The sequence below is a fragment of the Nematolebias whitei genome, chromosome 1, assembly GCF_014905685.2.
Source record: "Nematolebias whitei isolate Nwh7 chromosome 1, NemWhi1, whole genome shotgun sequence".
Lineage (NCBI taxonomy): Eukaryota > Metazoa > Chordata > Actinopteri > Cyprinodontiformes > Rivulidae > Nematolebias > Nematolebias whitei.
In genome coordinates, this window is record NC_056498.1 from 26,717,987 (window position 1) to 26,736,978 (window position 18,992).

Genomic DNA, 18,992 nt, shown 5'->3' on the forward strand with positions numbered 1-18,992 from the left:
CTGAAACCAAACAACAATCGAAATATATATATATATATATATATATATCTTTTCTTGAAATAAATAAAATATATTTTAATTTTCACTGTTTTGTAGGGTTGATTTTTGTTTTTCTTGGTAGATTGTGCTATCAGTGGTAGAACAAGGTGTGTCATATTTTCTGAAACATTGTAGTTACAATCATTTGTTAACGTCACATAAAACTTGTAAATTGCATTCCTGTAAAACATCTTCAGCATGTAGCAGGTTTCACACAGTTGTGACTAAGTCATAAAAAAAAGCCCAGTATTGCTGGATTCAAAGAAGCACTCTAAATCTCTATTTGTAAACTTGCCAGTGTGGCGCTGAAAATTTGCTTACACCCCTAACATGAATTTATCTGATATGTTTATTTAAGAATTTGACATTTACGCAGTTTTTTTGCTGTCCTTTCACATTACGATGACTCAGTCCATTTGTCTCAGTTCCTTGAAAGTTAATTTGACATTTAGGAATGCCAAGGCTTCACACGAGTCGCCAATACTCGAGATTAGAGAACACTAGACCCGCCGTTTTAAATCAAATTGTAATGTAGCATAATAACTTTGATGGAATGAGCTCTTTATTTCAACCGAGCTCCTATCAGCAGCTCGTTTTCTTCTTCATTCTGACACAGAAATCTTTGAACCATAAATTAGGAGCTTGCTTCAGTCACAACAGCTGTTGAGCTGCTGTAGAGGCTGCTCTTTATCTTCTTCTTGTATCTCACTCCGTCGCTGCTTCTAATGACAAAAACGATTCCCTGATATATATTTTTTTCTTGTCTCATGAAGCAAAAGAGAATCTTGTTTTTACATCTTAGGAGGAAAGTGTCACCTTTATGTTTGATAAGCTCAATTCCTATAGTAAGACGCCAACATTTTCTGCACTCAGATTTAAAAGCAAGTCCTTCAAAGACGAATGACTGAGGAAAGTGTTGTATTTTATGTGTTAGACTGCAGTGACTAAACCCTGTAAAGCAAGATTATTATTTTTATTTTTTTGATCTGTGACACTATTGGTGACATGTTTGAAGGCGTAGTTCAGATTTGTTAGTGTTTTTTGTGGAACCATGTCGAACAATTACGATCCTGCTGTATCATCAGTCTGGAGAACAAGCTAACAGCTAGTCAAGCTAGGCTAAGATCACAGTTGATTGCTGCTGTCCTCAAAAAAACTCCAATCTTTAATATGTCATTGCTTCATAAATCTTTATGTCCCAATCAGTTTTACACAACACAGTTGTCTTGGCTGAAATTTTATTTAATTTTTTTACGGAAATGGCCCAAGGCTGCACCGGAAAAGCTATAGCTAGTTGCCACCGTTGGATAAAAATATCCTTTCATTACTTACTTTAAAAGAGTCGCACACGAAAACAGGAGAATATTTTTTAATCCAGGTTACTTGCAAGGGTAAAGTTCACCAGGCTTACACAGGTCTTACACTGAAGTCCCATTCGCAGAGATCTGCCTTGGACAGTGTGCAGGAAGTGTTTTTATAATGCTTATCAGCACGATGACCTCGGCCTCTCAGACTCTGAGGCATCAGGTGCCTGCAGGCTCTTCTCAGCAAGAAAAAAAAAAGAACTCTGATCTCACACACATGGTTTAACATTAATTTAACATTAGCAGTGATAAACATCCATAAACCTTTACCTAAATTCCCTTGACAGCCGCTATTAGCTCTTGCAAATCATCATAGAATTTGACATAACTATGTAATGTGAAACTGATGGTGATGTAACAGTTTGTAACGCATTGTTTAAATCAACCACATGGGAGTGGTTTTAAGATGACATCACTTTGGTCTTTGGCTTCACTCGGACTAGCCATTAGCTCATCAATCTGGTCAGAATTAAACTCTTTTTCCAAACTGAGTTGATTTAAAAAGCCACCTACAACAGGTAAGGTATAAATTGTTTTAAGCTTTACAGAGTGCATCATTTCAAAAGATCTGGACTATGTCTTCTGTTTTTGGAAGTAATTTACTCTGGATGCTATATCATACTGAAGTATACCTAAAGTTTCAATAGAAAAACAACAAATACATATCATACAGGGAGAGTTTCTCCAAGGTTCATCTGTTCTGTATATAATATTGTTTCATATAACTAAGTCAAAGGTCTGATGTGAAGAACACCGGGTTTCACAATAAAATCTGCAGTTCCAATAAAAACAACCTGACGTTACCGTACTTAAAGTCGTGTCTCAGTTCATTAATTTTGTGTGGGTTTGTTCTGTTTGTGTGCAGAGCTGGAGGTGGCGAGGATGAGCACAGATGGAAATCTGCCTGATCTGAAGTTCCCACAAAGTGGAGGCCAAGGCAACTCCATCCACCTGTCCGCTAACACACTGAAGCAGCACGGGAGGAACGGTAAGACACCAAAGCCCCTTGACTCTACTGTTCTTTTCATCACCTGTGTGCAACTTATATTGGTGCACAGTTCCTGGTGGAGGAAAAAACAATCCTTAGAATATGGCAAAACTTCAGTAGAAAAGGTTGGTTCACGAAAGAAAATTGGATAAAACTTGAAGGCTTATTTCCTGCACCTGTTGGAAATTAAAGATTTAGCTTTTAGTTGTTGGAGAACATTATGGGGCAATTCTGCTACTACCATGCTAAATTTTAGCTCAACATTATAAAACTAACAGAGTTGTAGCCATTATTGTTTGCTAAGGTTGATTAGCAGTGGCAGCCATCTTTAATTGGTATGGCATCAAAAGTTAAGCAGTTATAGGTATGCATCAAATTACAACAATTTGATAGATTTGTGAATTTTGTCTAGTAGTTCATGAGGTATTTTTGCAAACAGACCTACAAACAAATACACACACTGTCAGGCGACTACATAATTGCCTACTTTTCAAAGTAGGCAGGTAATTACTGCCCTTTTTTTGTCTGTGTCTTCGCATAGGACACAGGATCGGTTATACTTAGGCAATGCCTTTAAGCTGTAAGAGAGGCAGTTAGACACGATGCATACTTCAAGAGCAGTGCTGCTCCATTTGTATGATTTTATTACCAGCTCATGCAAATCAGATCGGACTCCAGCTACAGTACCTGGATGTCTCTCAGCTGGATATCTAACTCCCCGTCTTGTTGTGCACAGGCAGATTGTAGTTGGAGGGTGGCGGGTATTTTACCATCAACTATGGCTGCAGCACCCAAACTTTTTTTTCCCCGTGGGAGTGAGTGATCTTGATCACAACAGGGGGGAACTTTCTTTGATATTGGTTTTTAAAAGAGAGACCCTATGGGGAGACGGATGTGCATGAGGCGAACTATGAACAAGAAAAATGTCCACCTTTGTACCTGCAGGCAGAAACGTGTTAGTCACGATTTTTCAGAGGCTGAAAATGAACTTTTTGTTCATGCGTTGAAAGCTTACCTATACAAAGAAAATGAAACGACCTTGGTATTTATTGGTTTAATGCTTTGCAGGTCCCATTCATAAAATAGATTAAAGATTTAAGAACATAATTTTGGAACATTTTTAGGGTCATAGTTTTTGCTTCTTGTTTGTGCTTATAAAGCATTCACATTGTTGAGATCCATTTTCCTTCTGTTTTTATCTTTTTGTGCTATTTCAACAATTCACATATTAAAACATTCGGCTCATTCAGGACAATCCTGCTATGACCTTTGGCAATTGTGCAATTTTGACTTTTTAACATATTTAGCTTTTCCTGTAATATTTTTGTCATTAAAATTGAATGGAGTTTTCTGCACATCCTTGTTCTGTTGAAAACATTTTACTGCTCATTCCAGCTTTTGTTGTGGCTCCCATTTTTTCAGCTTCTTTCTGCTAATTTCAGCTTCATTTTGTTTAATTCAGTTTTTTTTGTGTTCTTTTTGTCAATGCTGATTTAAGCATTTTATGCTCTTTACCTTCTTTAGCTTCTTTGAATGAATTTGTGCTTTTTCCAGCTACCTTTTTTGATATTTTCCTACTAATTTTAGCTTTTTTGCATTATGTTTTCACTAAATTTGTTCTTTTGTGCCTCTTTCTAATAGTTTTAAACTTTTTGTGCTCATTTTTTTCTTCTTTTTGCTACTTTTAACTTTTTTAGCTAATTTCAGCTTTCTTCTGCTCATTTCAGCTTCATTTTTGTTGTTGTTAGTTTCAGATTTTTATAATCTACTCAACCTGTTTCTGCCTATTTCAGCTTATTCTGCTCCAATTCTGCTTTTTCGACACCTTTATGCAGTTTTTCTGCTGCTTTTGTTTTCCTGCTTTGAGCAAATAACAGGTGTCCCCCGCCCCTCTCACAGTGACTGCTTGACGTGGGCACCAGTGACTCACACAACCTAAAATGGAAGAAGCGGTTATTAACGGATGGATTAAAGACAGCGAAAAACTTTTCCTAACTGTTCTTTTCCAGGTGAAATTCGAATAGCATTCGTCCTCTACAAACACATCGGTGGGTACCTTTCAACAGAAAACGCCAGCATGAAGTTGGGCAGCGAAGCCTTGGCGACCAACTACTCGGTCATCGTCAACTCACCGCTGATCACAGCCGCCATCAACAAGGACGCTAACAAAGTCTATCTCTCCGACCCGGTCATTTTTACCATCAGACACCTGCAGGTACATTTCTGCTTCTGATTATTTGTTCATCTGAAGTCAACTTGCTTTGTTTGTTGTGTAGTCAGAACTTTACATACGCCCAGTATGGGCATGGATGTCAGATTGTTTTGAGGTTTTACAGATTGGTTTGAACTAATCTTTTTATCCATGGTGGAATAAATATACAACTTCAAATGTTTCAATTAATTCTAAAATTGCATTTGATCTACATAGGGTCAAACGTATATATTCACTATGTGTGGTTAGCATTGTTGCCTCACAGCTAGGATGTTCTGGGTTCAAGCCTCAGGTTGGGCCTAGGGTTCTTCTGTGTGGTGTTTCCATGTTCTCCTTGTGTTTATGAGGGTTTTCTCCGGTGACTCCGGTTTCCTCACACAGTTTAAAAACATACATGTTTAGGATGCCCTTTGGCTGAGGTCTTCCTTGAAAAAGAGAGCTGTGATCCCATTGGGATTTGCCTGGGTAATAAAGGTTTAATTAAAAACAGAAAAGAATAATACATTTTAAATGTCGTCTATAAATGTTCTGTCGGGTCGAGGTTGGGGCTTTGAGAAGGCCATTCAGGAAGCCCAGACTTAATGTTGGCCTGCTTCATCCACTCAGAAACTAGTTCAAGTTCAAGAATCTTTATTATCCCCAAACGACAGTTTGTTTCACAGTCAGTAGGCACATAAAACATCCATACTACATACAAGACATAGGTCCATTAAAATAACAGTACATAAATCATCATTGTTCATTGAGAAGCCTGATTGCTACGGGGATCAGTCTGTTCATCCTACATCTGGGCAGCAGATACCTGCGTCCAGATGGAAGCAACCTGAACTCACCATGGAGTGGATGAACAGGATCTGCCAGTATCAGCCTGGCCTTGTTCACTGGCCTCGTCTTGTGTGGGCATGAATAAAACGCTCTAATAAAAGTAGAATCAACATTAATGTTCTGGTGTGTGTTTAGGATTATCTTCCTGTTCGAACACCCAATTGTATCCAAGTTTCAACTATATAGTTATTATTTTAGGTGACATATTTGGAAGTTGGCCAGTATTATTTTGAAGGGCACTATTACCACATCATCATGATTCCACCACCATGCTTGATAGTGGATACAGTGTTCTTAAGATTGAAAGCCTCACCTCAGTTCCTCCAAACGTTCTTGTCATTTTGGCTAAATAGCTCAATCTTTGTTTCTTCTAACATACAACATTTTTTCTAGAAGGCATCTGCCTGAAAATGTCAGTGAAGCTTGAAAGTGTCACTTTAGGAGCACGGGCTTCTTTCTTAGTTGGTCAGAGAGGGTACGGCTTCACTTTGAACAGTTACACTGGTTAGTTTCCAGTTCTTGGTAGACTTTAGTCTTGTTGGTTCCTGGACTGTTTCTCAACATCTTAATGTCCTTCATTTGAGGGTGACTGATGAGTTTTGGGGACTTGCGACCTGTCCAGGGTGTACCCCGCCCCTCGCACAGTGATCGCTGGACATGGGCCCCCATGATCCAAAATGGAAGAAGCGGGTAAAGATAATGGATGGATGATGAGTTTTGGTCAAACCAATAAATGCTGTCCAACAAATTATCTTTCTGATGGCAAAGAGAAACTAACAGCTACTGCTCTTTGGCAGGCCGTAGACTGAGGAAGTCCTCTGGATGTGAGGTCGAAACGTTTCTCACTCAAAGAAACTGGTCCAAATGACACGATTTAACCTTTTTTATTATTACCAACAACAGTCATGCTTGATCACTAACAGGGAGATCAAGTTAAAAGTCAGCCTTGATCCTTTAGCACCACCCAACAAAAGATTTAAGTGTGTATTTATTTAAGCCTGTGATAAGTCTGTGTACATTTCTGACCTCAGCTGAAGATGTAAGCTCCTCTGAATTCAGTGTTTCTTTGTCTCTCTGCGTTTGTTTACACAGAAAATACACTTACTGGATAGAACCTTTTATCAGAACTCCCTCTCTCCCTGAAGTGCAACATAAATGTTAACTAAGTAAAATGAAGACGTTTGACTCCAGGATAGGTGTGAAAATTAAACTGTCACAAAGCAACATCTCTCCCGACGTGACGGCGAAACACGCTGCTGTTTATTAGTTTATAAAGCCAGCCCGAGCTGCTGAAAAAAATATCAGTCGTGTATTCGCCCTCACTGGAAGCTGCTTAGTCATCGCAGGGAGCCACGACTTCTCTCCCTCGACTCCATTATCTTCTCCACACTTTGCTACCCTCGAAATATCCCTGTTTTGTCTACAAACATCTCCTCCAGCGATGATCAGAGATGTTGAACAACTGTAGGAGCATTCTTTTTTTTTTCCTGTGTAGGAGGGACCTGCAGGAACAGCAGATAAAGGAAAAGGACTAAAGCTCAAGGATGGTAAAATTAAATGGTGGGAAAATGTCAAAGGACGATCTCAGAGCAGTTATTGCTCTGACTCATCTGCCCTACAAAGAAATTTGTAATTTGAACACTAATTTCACTACGTTTTAACAACCTTTACCTGCAAGGATCAAGTCATTTTAATAAAACGGTCCTATTTGCGAAAAACTTATTTTACTTTTAACAGGAAAGAGCTGCCACTGCAGTTTTTTTTTTCCTTTTGTTTTTTCATCATCAAAACATGTCATTTATACGGACACATTTACATATAAAGTGCATTTTGTGTGTACCAGGAGCTGTACGATTAATCACATATTCATGATTGTGACTGTGGCTTCCATCGCTAATTAAACATGATTGGATGTGATATTGATGCACAATATTGACAGGCACATCAAATCAAGGGCTCTGCGCTCTGGTAAACCAATCAGAGGTGTTATTACGAGACGTTTAACAGGTCCCTGCTCTCCAAGCATGTTCACACGTACAGGCAGGAACATAGTCTTTTATCTTCTATAGATTGATAAAGCCTTTAAGTAAAGTAGGATTTTTTTGTTTGTTTGTTTGTTTGTTTGTACACATCCTGACAAATTTTCTTAAATACTTGTGCCGTGAAGCAAATAAAAATATAGAGAAAAAACATTCTTAGCTTGGCTAAAGATTCTCCCAAAACATTTTCTTCTATTACAATAATTGTTTCTAGCTGCTCGTTTAAGGTTTAGGACCATTATCCTTTTCATGTTTTTGCTTAAAACACAATTGTGACTACACGGTTTAGACTTGTGATGAATTAAAATTTACTCACCCCATGACCTACAGCTGACAGACCCTTCAAATAAACAGAGGCTTCAAATAAAGAGATATCAGGCCCCTGATGACTCTAGAAATCAGGGAAAACCTGTTTTTCCTCGACAGTGTATATTGTACATGTATCCTTACTGATTGGTTATAGTGGCTTTTTAGTATCTAATTTAATACAATATAATAAATAATAATCTGGGCTTAATTTGCAAACTGATAGATGCTGGAATGCAAATAGCAGGTAGTTCAACAATTTTGAATACAGTAGATGCGATTTCCTGCATTTTGGTGTGTTTTAACAGGTTGTTAAACATCTACATTTACCTACATTTGTAAACACTCCGCTTCTGTCAAGCATCCTACCCTCCGTCCCCCCACCTTTATTTGACAATTCCGAGCCCGACACTGTCCCTGCTTGTTGTCTGACTCCACATGTGAAACCTCCAGGCCGTCTGTTCATGGCGGCTGCCTGTGAGCTCCTGCCATGTACGACTGCCTTGTTAGCTCGGCTTCACCCCCACCACTCTTTTAGATGCGGAGATTCTTTTTTTAAGAGTAGACACGGAAATGCTACTTGAAGGGGCAGCTCATATGTGATGTTAAGAAGCTCGTAAGTGACTGTTGTGTTTAAAATGAGTGTTTATGTAATTTTCAGTTTACATATCCAATATAAGTTTTATTCATTCAAGGCAGTCATATTTGTTCATAACTTTATTATTAGTAAACTTGAGAGATATCGGATCTAAACAAACAGTTAACGGAACTTACCCTATCAAAATAAGAGTTCCTTGATGCTGTTCCGGCAGGATCCAACTCATATCAAGAACTGATTATTATGAATGATATACGCATGTATCATAGGCTGCAGTTTACTTACTGTGATCTCTGAATGTTCCTCTGTAAGCGTTAATTGTGACTGTTATATCTCCTGGAATTTCAGGATTTACTCAGGGAAAAATCGGAGTTTTGTTTTCATGAAATGCTGCTAACCCTGATAGCTAGGTATTGTTATATTACTTCATTTTTTGCTGGTTGAATGGATCAACATAAAGAAGGGCTGCACATTGGTTGTAAAGCTGAGCTCACCTTTGACCATGGTTTCCACTTTGTAATCCTTTCAAAATAAACTACGACAATTGAAACAGATCCTAGGATAATTCAAGTTGCTATATTTTTGTTTTGTTTTTGTTTTGTTGTTTGGAAGGAGATAGGGTAGTAGGTACCCTGAGTGGAAAAGCACCGTTAAATAACTTGTCATTCTGGTATTTTTAAAAAGTAGCAATCAAAAAATCCAATTGTAACGTCACATTAATACTTCAATTTTGCCATTTTAATTAGACGTCAAATATTCATAAATCACTGCCCATCCCTACATTTATTACAGCTTTGCCATTAAAGTGGAACATTATATACCGTTTATACCTCTATTGATGAGGGGTTTCTGTGTCTGTGCCTTCTCACAGTTAATTCCCCCTCTTAACTATGAGGTTTTGGTCTACTGGTCTTCTGGGATGATTACATGTCCTCTAGTTATTGTTTCGCTTCCTTGCTTCCATCGTTTAATGGGACCAATTAAAACTATTAATGGTGACAGAGGGTCATCCTATCTCCTTACCGTGGAATGGTTTACGCAAGGTTTGGATGTGTGAAGGGTAAATGCAATCAGTGGAAAACCTGCATTCACAGAGGATAAACCTTACTCGTCTAATTAATGTGCAACAAAACGTGAAACTACAAATAAAAAATGCTCCTCGTAGTGTTCGCCATAAGAAGGTAGATCTGTTTAACCTTGGCTACGTTAAAGAAAAGGTGCTTGCTTTGTTTCTGCAGCTGCTGTAAAAAAGAAATTGGACTCGAGAGGAAAAGGCTGTCAGTGTATCTATTTATCAGCAGTTGCATTTAGTTGTGTTATTGGGCTTTTGTGTCGTGGATGACTTTTATAAAATGGCAAGAGAGATAGCGGGGAGGCCTGCTTGTCATTAGGACCGGAGCCCAACACAGACGCCAGTGGTGCCTATTAAAACAGTAGGGCAGACCATTGCCATGCAGTGAAAGTTAAAGAGAAAGGTCAGAAAACACAATGAAAAACAGGCACGTTGGGCTTTATGAGAGTGAAAAAGTCTGCTATTCGCTTAAAATAGAAAAGCGTTGTGTAAAAGATACATTATCTCCCATTTAATGGGATTTTTACTGAGCAAACAAAATAAATCAGATTGGAACCACCTGTGATTATACTCGGACATATGTGGTTTCACACAGTGAGGCATCACTTTGAGGCTACTTATATATTCATGATTTTTTTTTTCCCTTTCAAACAGCAATCTGAGGAAAACTTCAACCCCAACTGTTCGTTCTGGAGTTACTCCAAGCGAACCATGACCGGTTACTGGTCGACCCAGGACTGCCGTTTGCTGAGCACCAACCGAACACACACCACATGCTCCTGCACCCACCTCACCAACTTTGCCGTCCTAATGGCCCACGTGGATGTCAAGGTAGGCTGCCTGTTCACCTCCTTTCTTAATGATTTACCCTCAGGATCCTGCAGTTTAAAAAAAGTACTTTGATGAATGAATCACACATTTATTAATCAGCATGAGGACAAGAAAAGTAGCATTAGCGTTGTTCATCTCAGGTCTGTGGTCAGTACTATACACATTTGGATACACTGCAAAGCATTTGATTCATTTACTCTACAGCAAAAACTGATATGATACAATTTAGTTTGAGTTTGATTCAACTCATTCTGTTTCATTGCATTTCAACAAAACAAAGGAAAATAAAACCTGTCAATCAATGAAATTAATTGCTACCTAATAAAAATGAACCCCTTACAAACAGAACTTGTTTTAAAATCACACTTTCTTCTTACGTGTGCGCAATATACAGAAATGCGGCCAAGTGTAAAAGTTCTAAAACTGCTAGGTAGCAGATGTTTAATGTTCGTTAGGCTGCTACCCCCGCGACCCGACCCCGGATAAGCGGAAGAAAATGGATGGATGGATAGTAACAAAATGCATTCTCTACATTAAAGTTATTGAACACAAGTTAAACTTTTTTTTTCTCTCAGAATATCAAATTAGAGTGAAGCACACTTTCAGTGTTTGTTGCTGTTCGTACCGATGCTGCTGAAACTCACCTCCTGTACAGAATGCGTCACTGAAATAAACAATACTGCTAAATAGCAAAAGGGGTGACCAGAAGAGGTGTCCTCTGAAAAAAGTCAAGAGAGGTGAACTGTTCGTCATACACAAAGATATGTATTAGACCAAATGTACTCGCCCCCTCTCATTGTTGGGAACTTAAGCCAACAGGAATTTATTCCAGAAGCTGCCATATCCATAGTGCCTCTGCACTCTGCACACTATGGATATGGGGCTTTAAATCCTGCCTACTTCCCCACACACAATCATGGTGTCACATGACCCTATTTTTCTTTTTCAGCCTGAGTAACCAATTACATAGAAATGTATTAGAAATATGGATATTTGAACATTCATCGGAGAGGAACTAATTAACCAAATCGACAAATATAAGCACCTGAAAATAATAATCCGAGGTGTATTTATTTTTTAGCAAAGGCGAAGTCCCAATCATAGAGGTGGTGGGACTTAAAATTTGTACTGGGACTCACCCCGATCTGGCTTCTTCCTTCAAGAATCCAGAATTCTTATATTATCTTTTACACCAGTATGAACCTTTTTGCTTGCTGATTCTTTATTTGGTCATTTAAAAAGATTAGAATTCATCAGTACAAATACATAATGGACTATCTATATTTAAACACAAAACCATGTCAGTTCTCATGAATATCTTGTTAAACATTGAACGGATTTTGATACAACTTTACAAAACGTAGTTACTGGTTACCTGATTTACTATTGGAGTCGACCAAATTCAAGCTGGCCACTACAGCTAGTGAACATTAGCGAGTGCAAAAATAACTGTAGCTCAGTCAATTTGACCAATACTGTGCTAATATTTGGTAGTAGCTGAGCATCATTATCAACATACACCAGTGTTTCCCCTACTTGTATACCGTTATCCAAGGAGGGCACCCCACCCTGTAAAAGAACTGAGTGTCCTGCCTACCAAAAAGTCCTTCACCCACAACCCCCCACCAAGACAATTACAGGCACTGACATAGCGCTAAGCTAGCGCCCAGGGATGAGTGCCCTGTCAAGGCAAGTGACCTGGGAAAACATTGCACATTGATATGATGTCTTGCAATATGAGATGAGACTGCACAATTTTATTTTTAAGGTTTGACCAAACAGCTCCAACTCTGTTATTTCTCATTAGAATTTAATCTTAGTGTAAAAGTCTGGGATGGCAGGCTCTGAGCGATATACATTCCTTTAAAGAATGCTAAGTCTTTAATTGGCTTCAACATTTGACACAATTTCTGTGTGCAGTCATTTGGAGTATGTCTATAGTTCCACACTTTATACTTTATCTTCTGAATTGCCAAATGTTGAAGTGTAAATATTTATCTAATTTTTATTTGACATTTTTACAAGATTGTTTTAATTATTTTGGGCATCTACAAGAAAAGGCTGACAGGATTCTCGACTGCATCTCACAATCTGTCTGAAAGGCACCAATCTAACACCCGTTTGTTTTAGCAGAAACGTCCGACTCGACCGTTATCGGTCAAAATAGATAAAGTGAGAGGCAGCTGCTTATGTGTTGTTTAAAGCGTGAAACAATAGTGTTGTTACATGATGATGTTGCTGAGTTAAGAAAAAGAAAATGTTCAGCAGCTGTATATTTTGTGAAAGAATTACTAGTTTTAGTGTGAAAGTTGAAAACAAAAAAAGCGAACAAAAAATAAACTGTTTACTTTGTGCCAAAAATAAATCAATGGGTTTCATTTCACATTGCATTACAGATGATCATTAAAAACTAGAACTCCTGGATCAAAGTAATATAGCCTTAAGGCCATTTTAACCCTCTGTCAGTGCTCTGAATGTATGTTTGGGATGACTCCCAGCTACTACCACACCACATTTTAACTCAAATTTTATTATGTGCATCCAACAAAAAATACAGATCCTCTTTCAAAAACAGGATACACAGAAAGAACTATCCAATATTTGACCAAACTTAGGCAGCATTTATAAAATAAAGAAGTTACCAGAAAAAAACAATTACACAAAGTCGAGCACAAAAAAATTAATTTGTATGCCCGAGTCCCGGTTCATAGAATCCAGCACAAAATTTCCCACATCAAAAATGACTATCTCACAGTGTCCCTGTAGCAAACCAATGGCAACGCAGCAGAAAATTATCAAATTGACACTGCAAGTACGGTGCCATAAAAAAAAAACAAGAAAACTAACAATATAACAAATAAAAACAGTAAAAGTATTTGGAATATCAACAATAGAACAGCAGAAGCTGGTCTGGTTTGGTGGCTCCTCTAGCTGATATCTTGTCTACGCCAAGGATGAAATGTGGGATAAAAAGAGGCGACCTAAAGATACAGTATGTAGGTGTTGTCAGTTTACAGTTGTGAAATGACCGTATAAGATCACTGGAATCTGATCATCTGTAGGCATCTTCAAAGGGAAAAGGATCACTTTCATGACAGCCACAGATTCAATCGTTCTTGTCATACCTGACATTAACGTCCACTCCTCACTCCTCTGATATCTCTTATCAGCACTGAGAGAAGCCCGTGTGACGCCACCGCTGTTTTCCTTTGGTCGTTCGAAGCAGACAGATGTAGCTCATTGGTGCACTGGTGTGCTATAATATCTGACATGCTTTTATATATTTTTATGCTTAATGTGCCTAAGTGTTCAACAAATTCTAATAATCAAATGCAACAATGTGTATAAATGTTAACATAAAAAAGGCAACCAACAAAAAAAAAGCTACCTTGATTGTGTTTATTGCTGGTGATGGACAGAAAAAATCCAACAATTCAAACTCATGACTAAAAACATCAAGTCATAAATTTCATCTATTATTATACAGTGTTTCCCATAGGTCAGTTGTCTTGGCAGGGCACTCATGTCTTTGTGGATTTTTGTTGGGGGGTAGGGGGGTGTATGTGTAACAGAAGCGGAGTGCTACATCTGTAGCTTTTTAGCTCGTGCATCTGCATTGTGCGCCACTAGCTTAGCGCTGCATCAGTGCCAGCAGTGGTTGACAGGAGGGTGGGGGTTTGTGGGTGAAGGACAATTTTGTTAGGCGGGGCACTCAGTTCTTTTGACAGGGTGGGGCGCCCTCCTTGGATAACGGTAGAGGACACACTGACCCAAGCAGGCTAAATGTTGGTGAAAAGCTGGAATGAGCACATGATGCCTTGCAAAGTAAATTCTTCCATATTTTGTCCATAAAGACGCCGTCTAACAATTCCGGTAACTAAAACTTTTCATTCATTCATTTTCCATTCAACCTTTATTTATTCAGGTTAGTCTCATTGAGCCTTGAGGACTCAATTACAAGAGAGACCTGTTTTAAACAAAGAACACAGATGAGGTACAGACAACAATAGACAATCATATAAAAGCATATAAAATGAAAAAGTAAATAGAACTAACTAAAACTAAAACTTGGGAAAACTAATCTTTAATTTGAAGTTTTCTAACGGGTATGTTTTCAGAAATAAGCGTTTGTCTTATAATCTTTACAATTACCTTTTGAAAATCACCATTCTTCTCTGATGGCTAGTGCTTGGAAATCCTTTCGTATAATGTTTGCCATATTTGTGAAACTTGTGGATTCCCCTTTCGATACATAAGGCTGGAGTTACCGAATATGCCATTCTTTGTCTGTTGCACTAATTCTAGACCAATAAATATCAAGTGTTCAGTCTTATAAACCAAAATAACCTGTTGCTAGTTGGTGATAAATCACCCAATTGTTATAAACTATGTATGATAACTTTTGAAAAGGAGATTTTATAAAGTATGACTTAAAATTGAAAAATTAAATTTCTCCAGCATGGGTCACATATTTTTTTTAAGGATTCAACAAAGAGAATTTGAAAAATAAATGAAAACACAAAACATTACAGCAGCACGTCTCAACTCTACTAGGACTAGGACAACTGGCAACGACTCTGCTGATTCTCTTAAGGCTGCAGCACAAATTAACCTTAGACCAACAAAATCTATTCATGGCATTTAAAAATTAATTCAGAATCTTTCATGTCCATGATGAGCTTTATTTAAAAACAGATTGTAACTACCCCACACACCAACACCACTATCACCCCTTTAAGATACAGTTTACAACCTTTCCCTAGAACAAGATTTCAACACATCTCTAATTTACAGCTCTGGTTGGTGTATGTATTTTTATGAGCCAAGCTTGGATTGTTTAGAGGCTTAAGGCTGGTTTATTGTCCATGAGAAGCACAGAAGTTTTGTCTCATTGATGTGGCTGTGTGACAAAAATTGCATATTTTTCTACTCACAACCCCCAGCTCAACCCCGTCTTATGCATTGCACCGAGTCAGAAGTAGTTTCTTACAGGGTATGCAGTAAGTATTGCATGATTGGTCAGAACTTTGTGGGCATGTTTGTTTATGAAATGTGGTTGCAGTAATCTAATCTCATTTCTTCTCAAATGAGAATCAGCTGGCTGAGGCTGTTAGCAAATACAGCCATCTGTACAACTGTTCCATCACAAGTGATGAGGAACTGATAAAACTTATAAAGATAATAAAAGGACTCATAAAAGAAAATTGGGCAGCTTTTGTGCATGGAAGAAATGGCGCAGAGACACTGTCTCTCTCAAATTTCCAAAATAGCACTTTTCATTGGTTAACTATATAAATACCAGGCTTTCATCCTCCAACTCATTCATCATCAAATTAAAATTAATCTCTGCCAACCATGCTGTTTACAAGATGTCTCCTACAGTAGGACTTTATCAGGACTTCTCACCTGTAGTTTCTCTGAGTATAAATAGCCCTTGCGAAAAAGACCATCTCACGATCATGTCATCTGACTGTAGCTACGCAAAAATGCTCAATTGTTAGGTTTCTCCAAAAACATAGAGACATGTCATCAAAGTTCATGCTCAGTCATCCAGGTTCAAAATCCAATAATGGTCAATCAGGTCAGGACAGCCTGACAGAACTGAATTCTAAAGCGAAGGGGAGGAACATGTTCATAAGACTGGGTGGTTAAAAGTAGGGAAAGTAGCTGGTTGTGTGAAAAAGTGTTACCGTTCTGATGCTGGCAGACAGCTTAATTATTTCTGTCACTGGAGGTTTGAGGGGCTGGCTGCTGACAGAGCTGGGTAGGTTTTGGTATCTGTTATGGCATCTGTCTCTCCAGGGTTTTTCGTCTGAATTGGTAGGAAAAGAAATAGTCTTTTTAGAGTCATCCCAACTGGCATATGTCCATAAAATCACTAGACCTTTTTTTTTTTTTTTTTTTTTGCTCCTACCTCTGCTTCACAACGATTTTATCTGTAGCTTTTGTATTTTTACAATCTGAAGAAGATGAAGGCTAACAATAATGTTTAGCCTTACTTTACCACTTTAAATTTCATTGTGACTGAGTGTGTGTCGAGTGTGTCTGTTCACAAAAAACCTCTCTAAATCCTGTTGACAAATTTTAATGAAACTAATCATGAGGCGTACACCCACAGCTAATTACCTTCTGAAGCCAGCAGACAACTGACATAAAAAACTCAAACATGGCAGTAATTTAACATACTTTACAGATAATAAACTAAAATTTTGTATGGTAGTATCTGAGACTGAACCTCAATGTATATTTTGAGCTCAAACAAATTCCACAAGAGCTTTGTTTAAAATGTTGCAATTAGTTGTTTGGAGTCAACTGTTGACAACATCTCATAAACCACTAAACACATTTTAATGAAACCTCTAAGAAATAATTATTGGTAGTACATCTACAACTAATTAAGAATTGAATTCAGTCCAATCCAAGATGGCTGCCACAGCCAAATGAGGGTAAAAACACAAAAAATGGTGATAAGTCAGTCAATTTTACACATGTGTAATTTGGTTTAAGCTGCAATTTTCCACACAACTAATTACAAATGCTACTCCTTGTCTAAAGTCTTTCTTGAAAACACTGCTATTAACTGTTGGAGTTATCCTTATTTGTCTGTTAGCAAAAGATCTCAAGAACCACAAGAGCAATTTTAATAATGCTCTCAGGAAGTAATCAATGGATGTGTCCTTACAACTGAAAACCTTTGGAGTCAGTTCAATTCAAGATGGCTGCCACAGCTAATCAGCATTAGCCTACACAAAATTGACTACAACTCAGTTAGAAATATTTTATCTAGACTGTGACCCTGGGTTTTTGACCGGCTCAGAGACAGATTGTAATAAGATTATGATTCGGTTCTGACCAGTTTAAACAGGGCCAACAACTCAAAAAAAAAAGTCTCTCAGGGATTCAATGTCCGTCAAGGAATAGATTTTTATTTATTTGTACAAACCAGATTCCAAAAAAGTTGGAACACTAAACAAATTGTGAATAAAAACTGAATGCAATGATGTGGAGATGGCAAATGTCAATATTTTATTCGTAATATAACATAGATAACAGATCAAAAGTTTAATCTGAGTAAATGTAACATTTTAAAGGAAAAATATGTTGATTCAAAATTTCACAGTGTCAACAAATCCCAAAAAAGTTGGGACAAGTAGCAATAAGTGGCTGGAAAAAGGAAATTAAGCACACAACGAACAGCTGGAAGACCAATTAACACTAATTAGGTCAATTGACAACATGATTGGGTATAAAAGAGCTTCTCAGAGTGTCAGTGTCTCTCAGAAGCCAAGATGGTAAGAGGATCACCAATTCCACCATTGTTGTGCAGAAAGATAGTGCAGCAATACCAGAATGGTGTTACCCAGGGTAAAATAGCAAATACTTTTAAGTTATCATCATCAACCGTGCATAGCATCATCAAAAGATTCAGAGAATCTGGAACAATCGCTGTGCGTAAGGGTCAAGGCCGTAAAACTCTACTGGATGCTCGTGATCTCCGGGCTCTTAAACGTCACTGGACCTCAAACAGGAATGCCACTGTCAAGGAAATGACAGAATGGGCTCAGGAATACTTCCAGAAAGCATTGTCAGTGAACACAATCCACTGTGCCATTCACCGTTGCCAGCTGAAACTCTACAGTGCAAAGAGGAAGCCATTTCTAAGCAAGCTCCACAAGCTCAGACATTTGCACTGGGTCAGGGGTCATTTAAAATGGAGTGTGGCAAAATGGAAGACTGTTCTGTGGTCAGATGAGTCACGATTTGAAGTTCTTTATGGAACACTGGGACACCATGTCATTCGGACCAGAGAGGACAAGGATAGCCCAAGTTGTTATCAACGCTTCGTTCAGAAGCCTGCATCACTGATGGTATGGGGTTGGTTGCATGAGCGCTTGTGGCATGGGCAGCTTGCATGTCTGGAAAGGCACCATTAATGCAGAGAACTATGTTCAGGTTCTAGAACAACATATGCTCCCATCTAGGCGTCATCTCTTTCAGGGAAGACCCTGCATTTTTCAACACGATAATGCCAGACCACATTCTGCAGCAAACATCATGGCTACGTAGGAGAAGGATCCGGGTACTGAAATGGCCAGCCTGCAGTCCAGATCTTTCACCTATAGAGAACATTTGGTGCATCATAAAGAGGAAGGTGCGACAAAGAAGGCCCAAGACGATTGAACAGTTAGAGGCCTGTGTTAGACATGAATGGGAGAGCATTCCTATTTCTAAACTTGAGAAACTGGTCTCCTCTGTCCCCAGACGTCTGTTGAGTGTTGTAAGAAGAAGGGGGGATGTCACACAGTGGTAAAAATGGACTTGTCCCAACTTTTTTGGGATTTGTTGACGCCATGAAATTTGGAAACAACAGATTTTTTCCTTAAAATGATACATTCTCTCAGTTTAAACTTTTGATCTGTGATTTGTGTTCTATTCTCAATAAAATATTAGATGTTGGCACCTTCACATCATTGCATTCAGTTTTTATTCACAATTTGTTTAGTGTCCCAACTTTTTTGGAATCCAGTTTGTAATTTTTTTATTGGCTCGTTACACCACACAGAAAGGCTTTTGTACACCATATAATTTTTCCTGACACGTCAGATCACATAAGATCCAATGAGATCACACTTAGTCCGCCCCTCTTATCCACATGATAGGCTGTGCTCCTGGAAGAAGGCGGAGCCTAGGCCCAATATAGTTGTAAGGCAACATGTC

At 38.3% G+C, this 18,992-nt stretch overlaps 1 protein-coding gene across 1 annotated transcript in view; it reads left to right on the forward strand.

Annotated features, from left to right (window-relative positions):
• LOC119423998 (adhesion G protein-coupled receptor L3) overlaps positions 1-18,992 on the forward strand; it is a 159,966-nt gene that overhangs the window by 76,849 nt on the left and 64,125 nt on the right. The window contains exons 8-10 of the mRNA XM_037691788.1: positions 2,269-2,391; positions 4,401-4,606; positions 10,098-10,274. Of these exons, the coding sequence (XP_037547716.1) occupies positions 2,269-2,391; positions 4,401-4,606; positions 10,098-10,274 (506 nt within the window). The remainder of the gene's footprint in view (positions 1-2,268; positions 2,392-4,400; positions 4,607-10,097; positions 10,275-18,992) is intronic.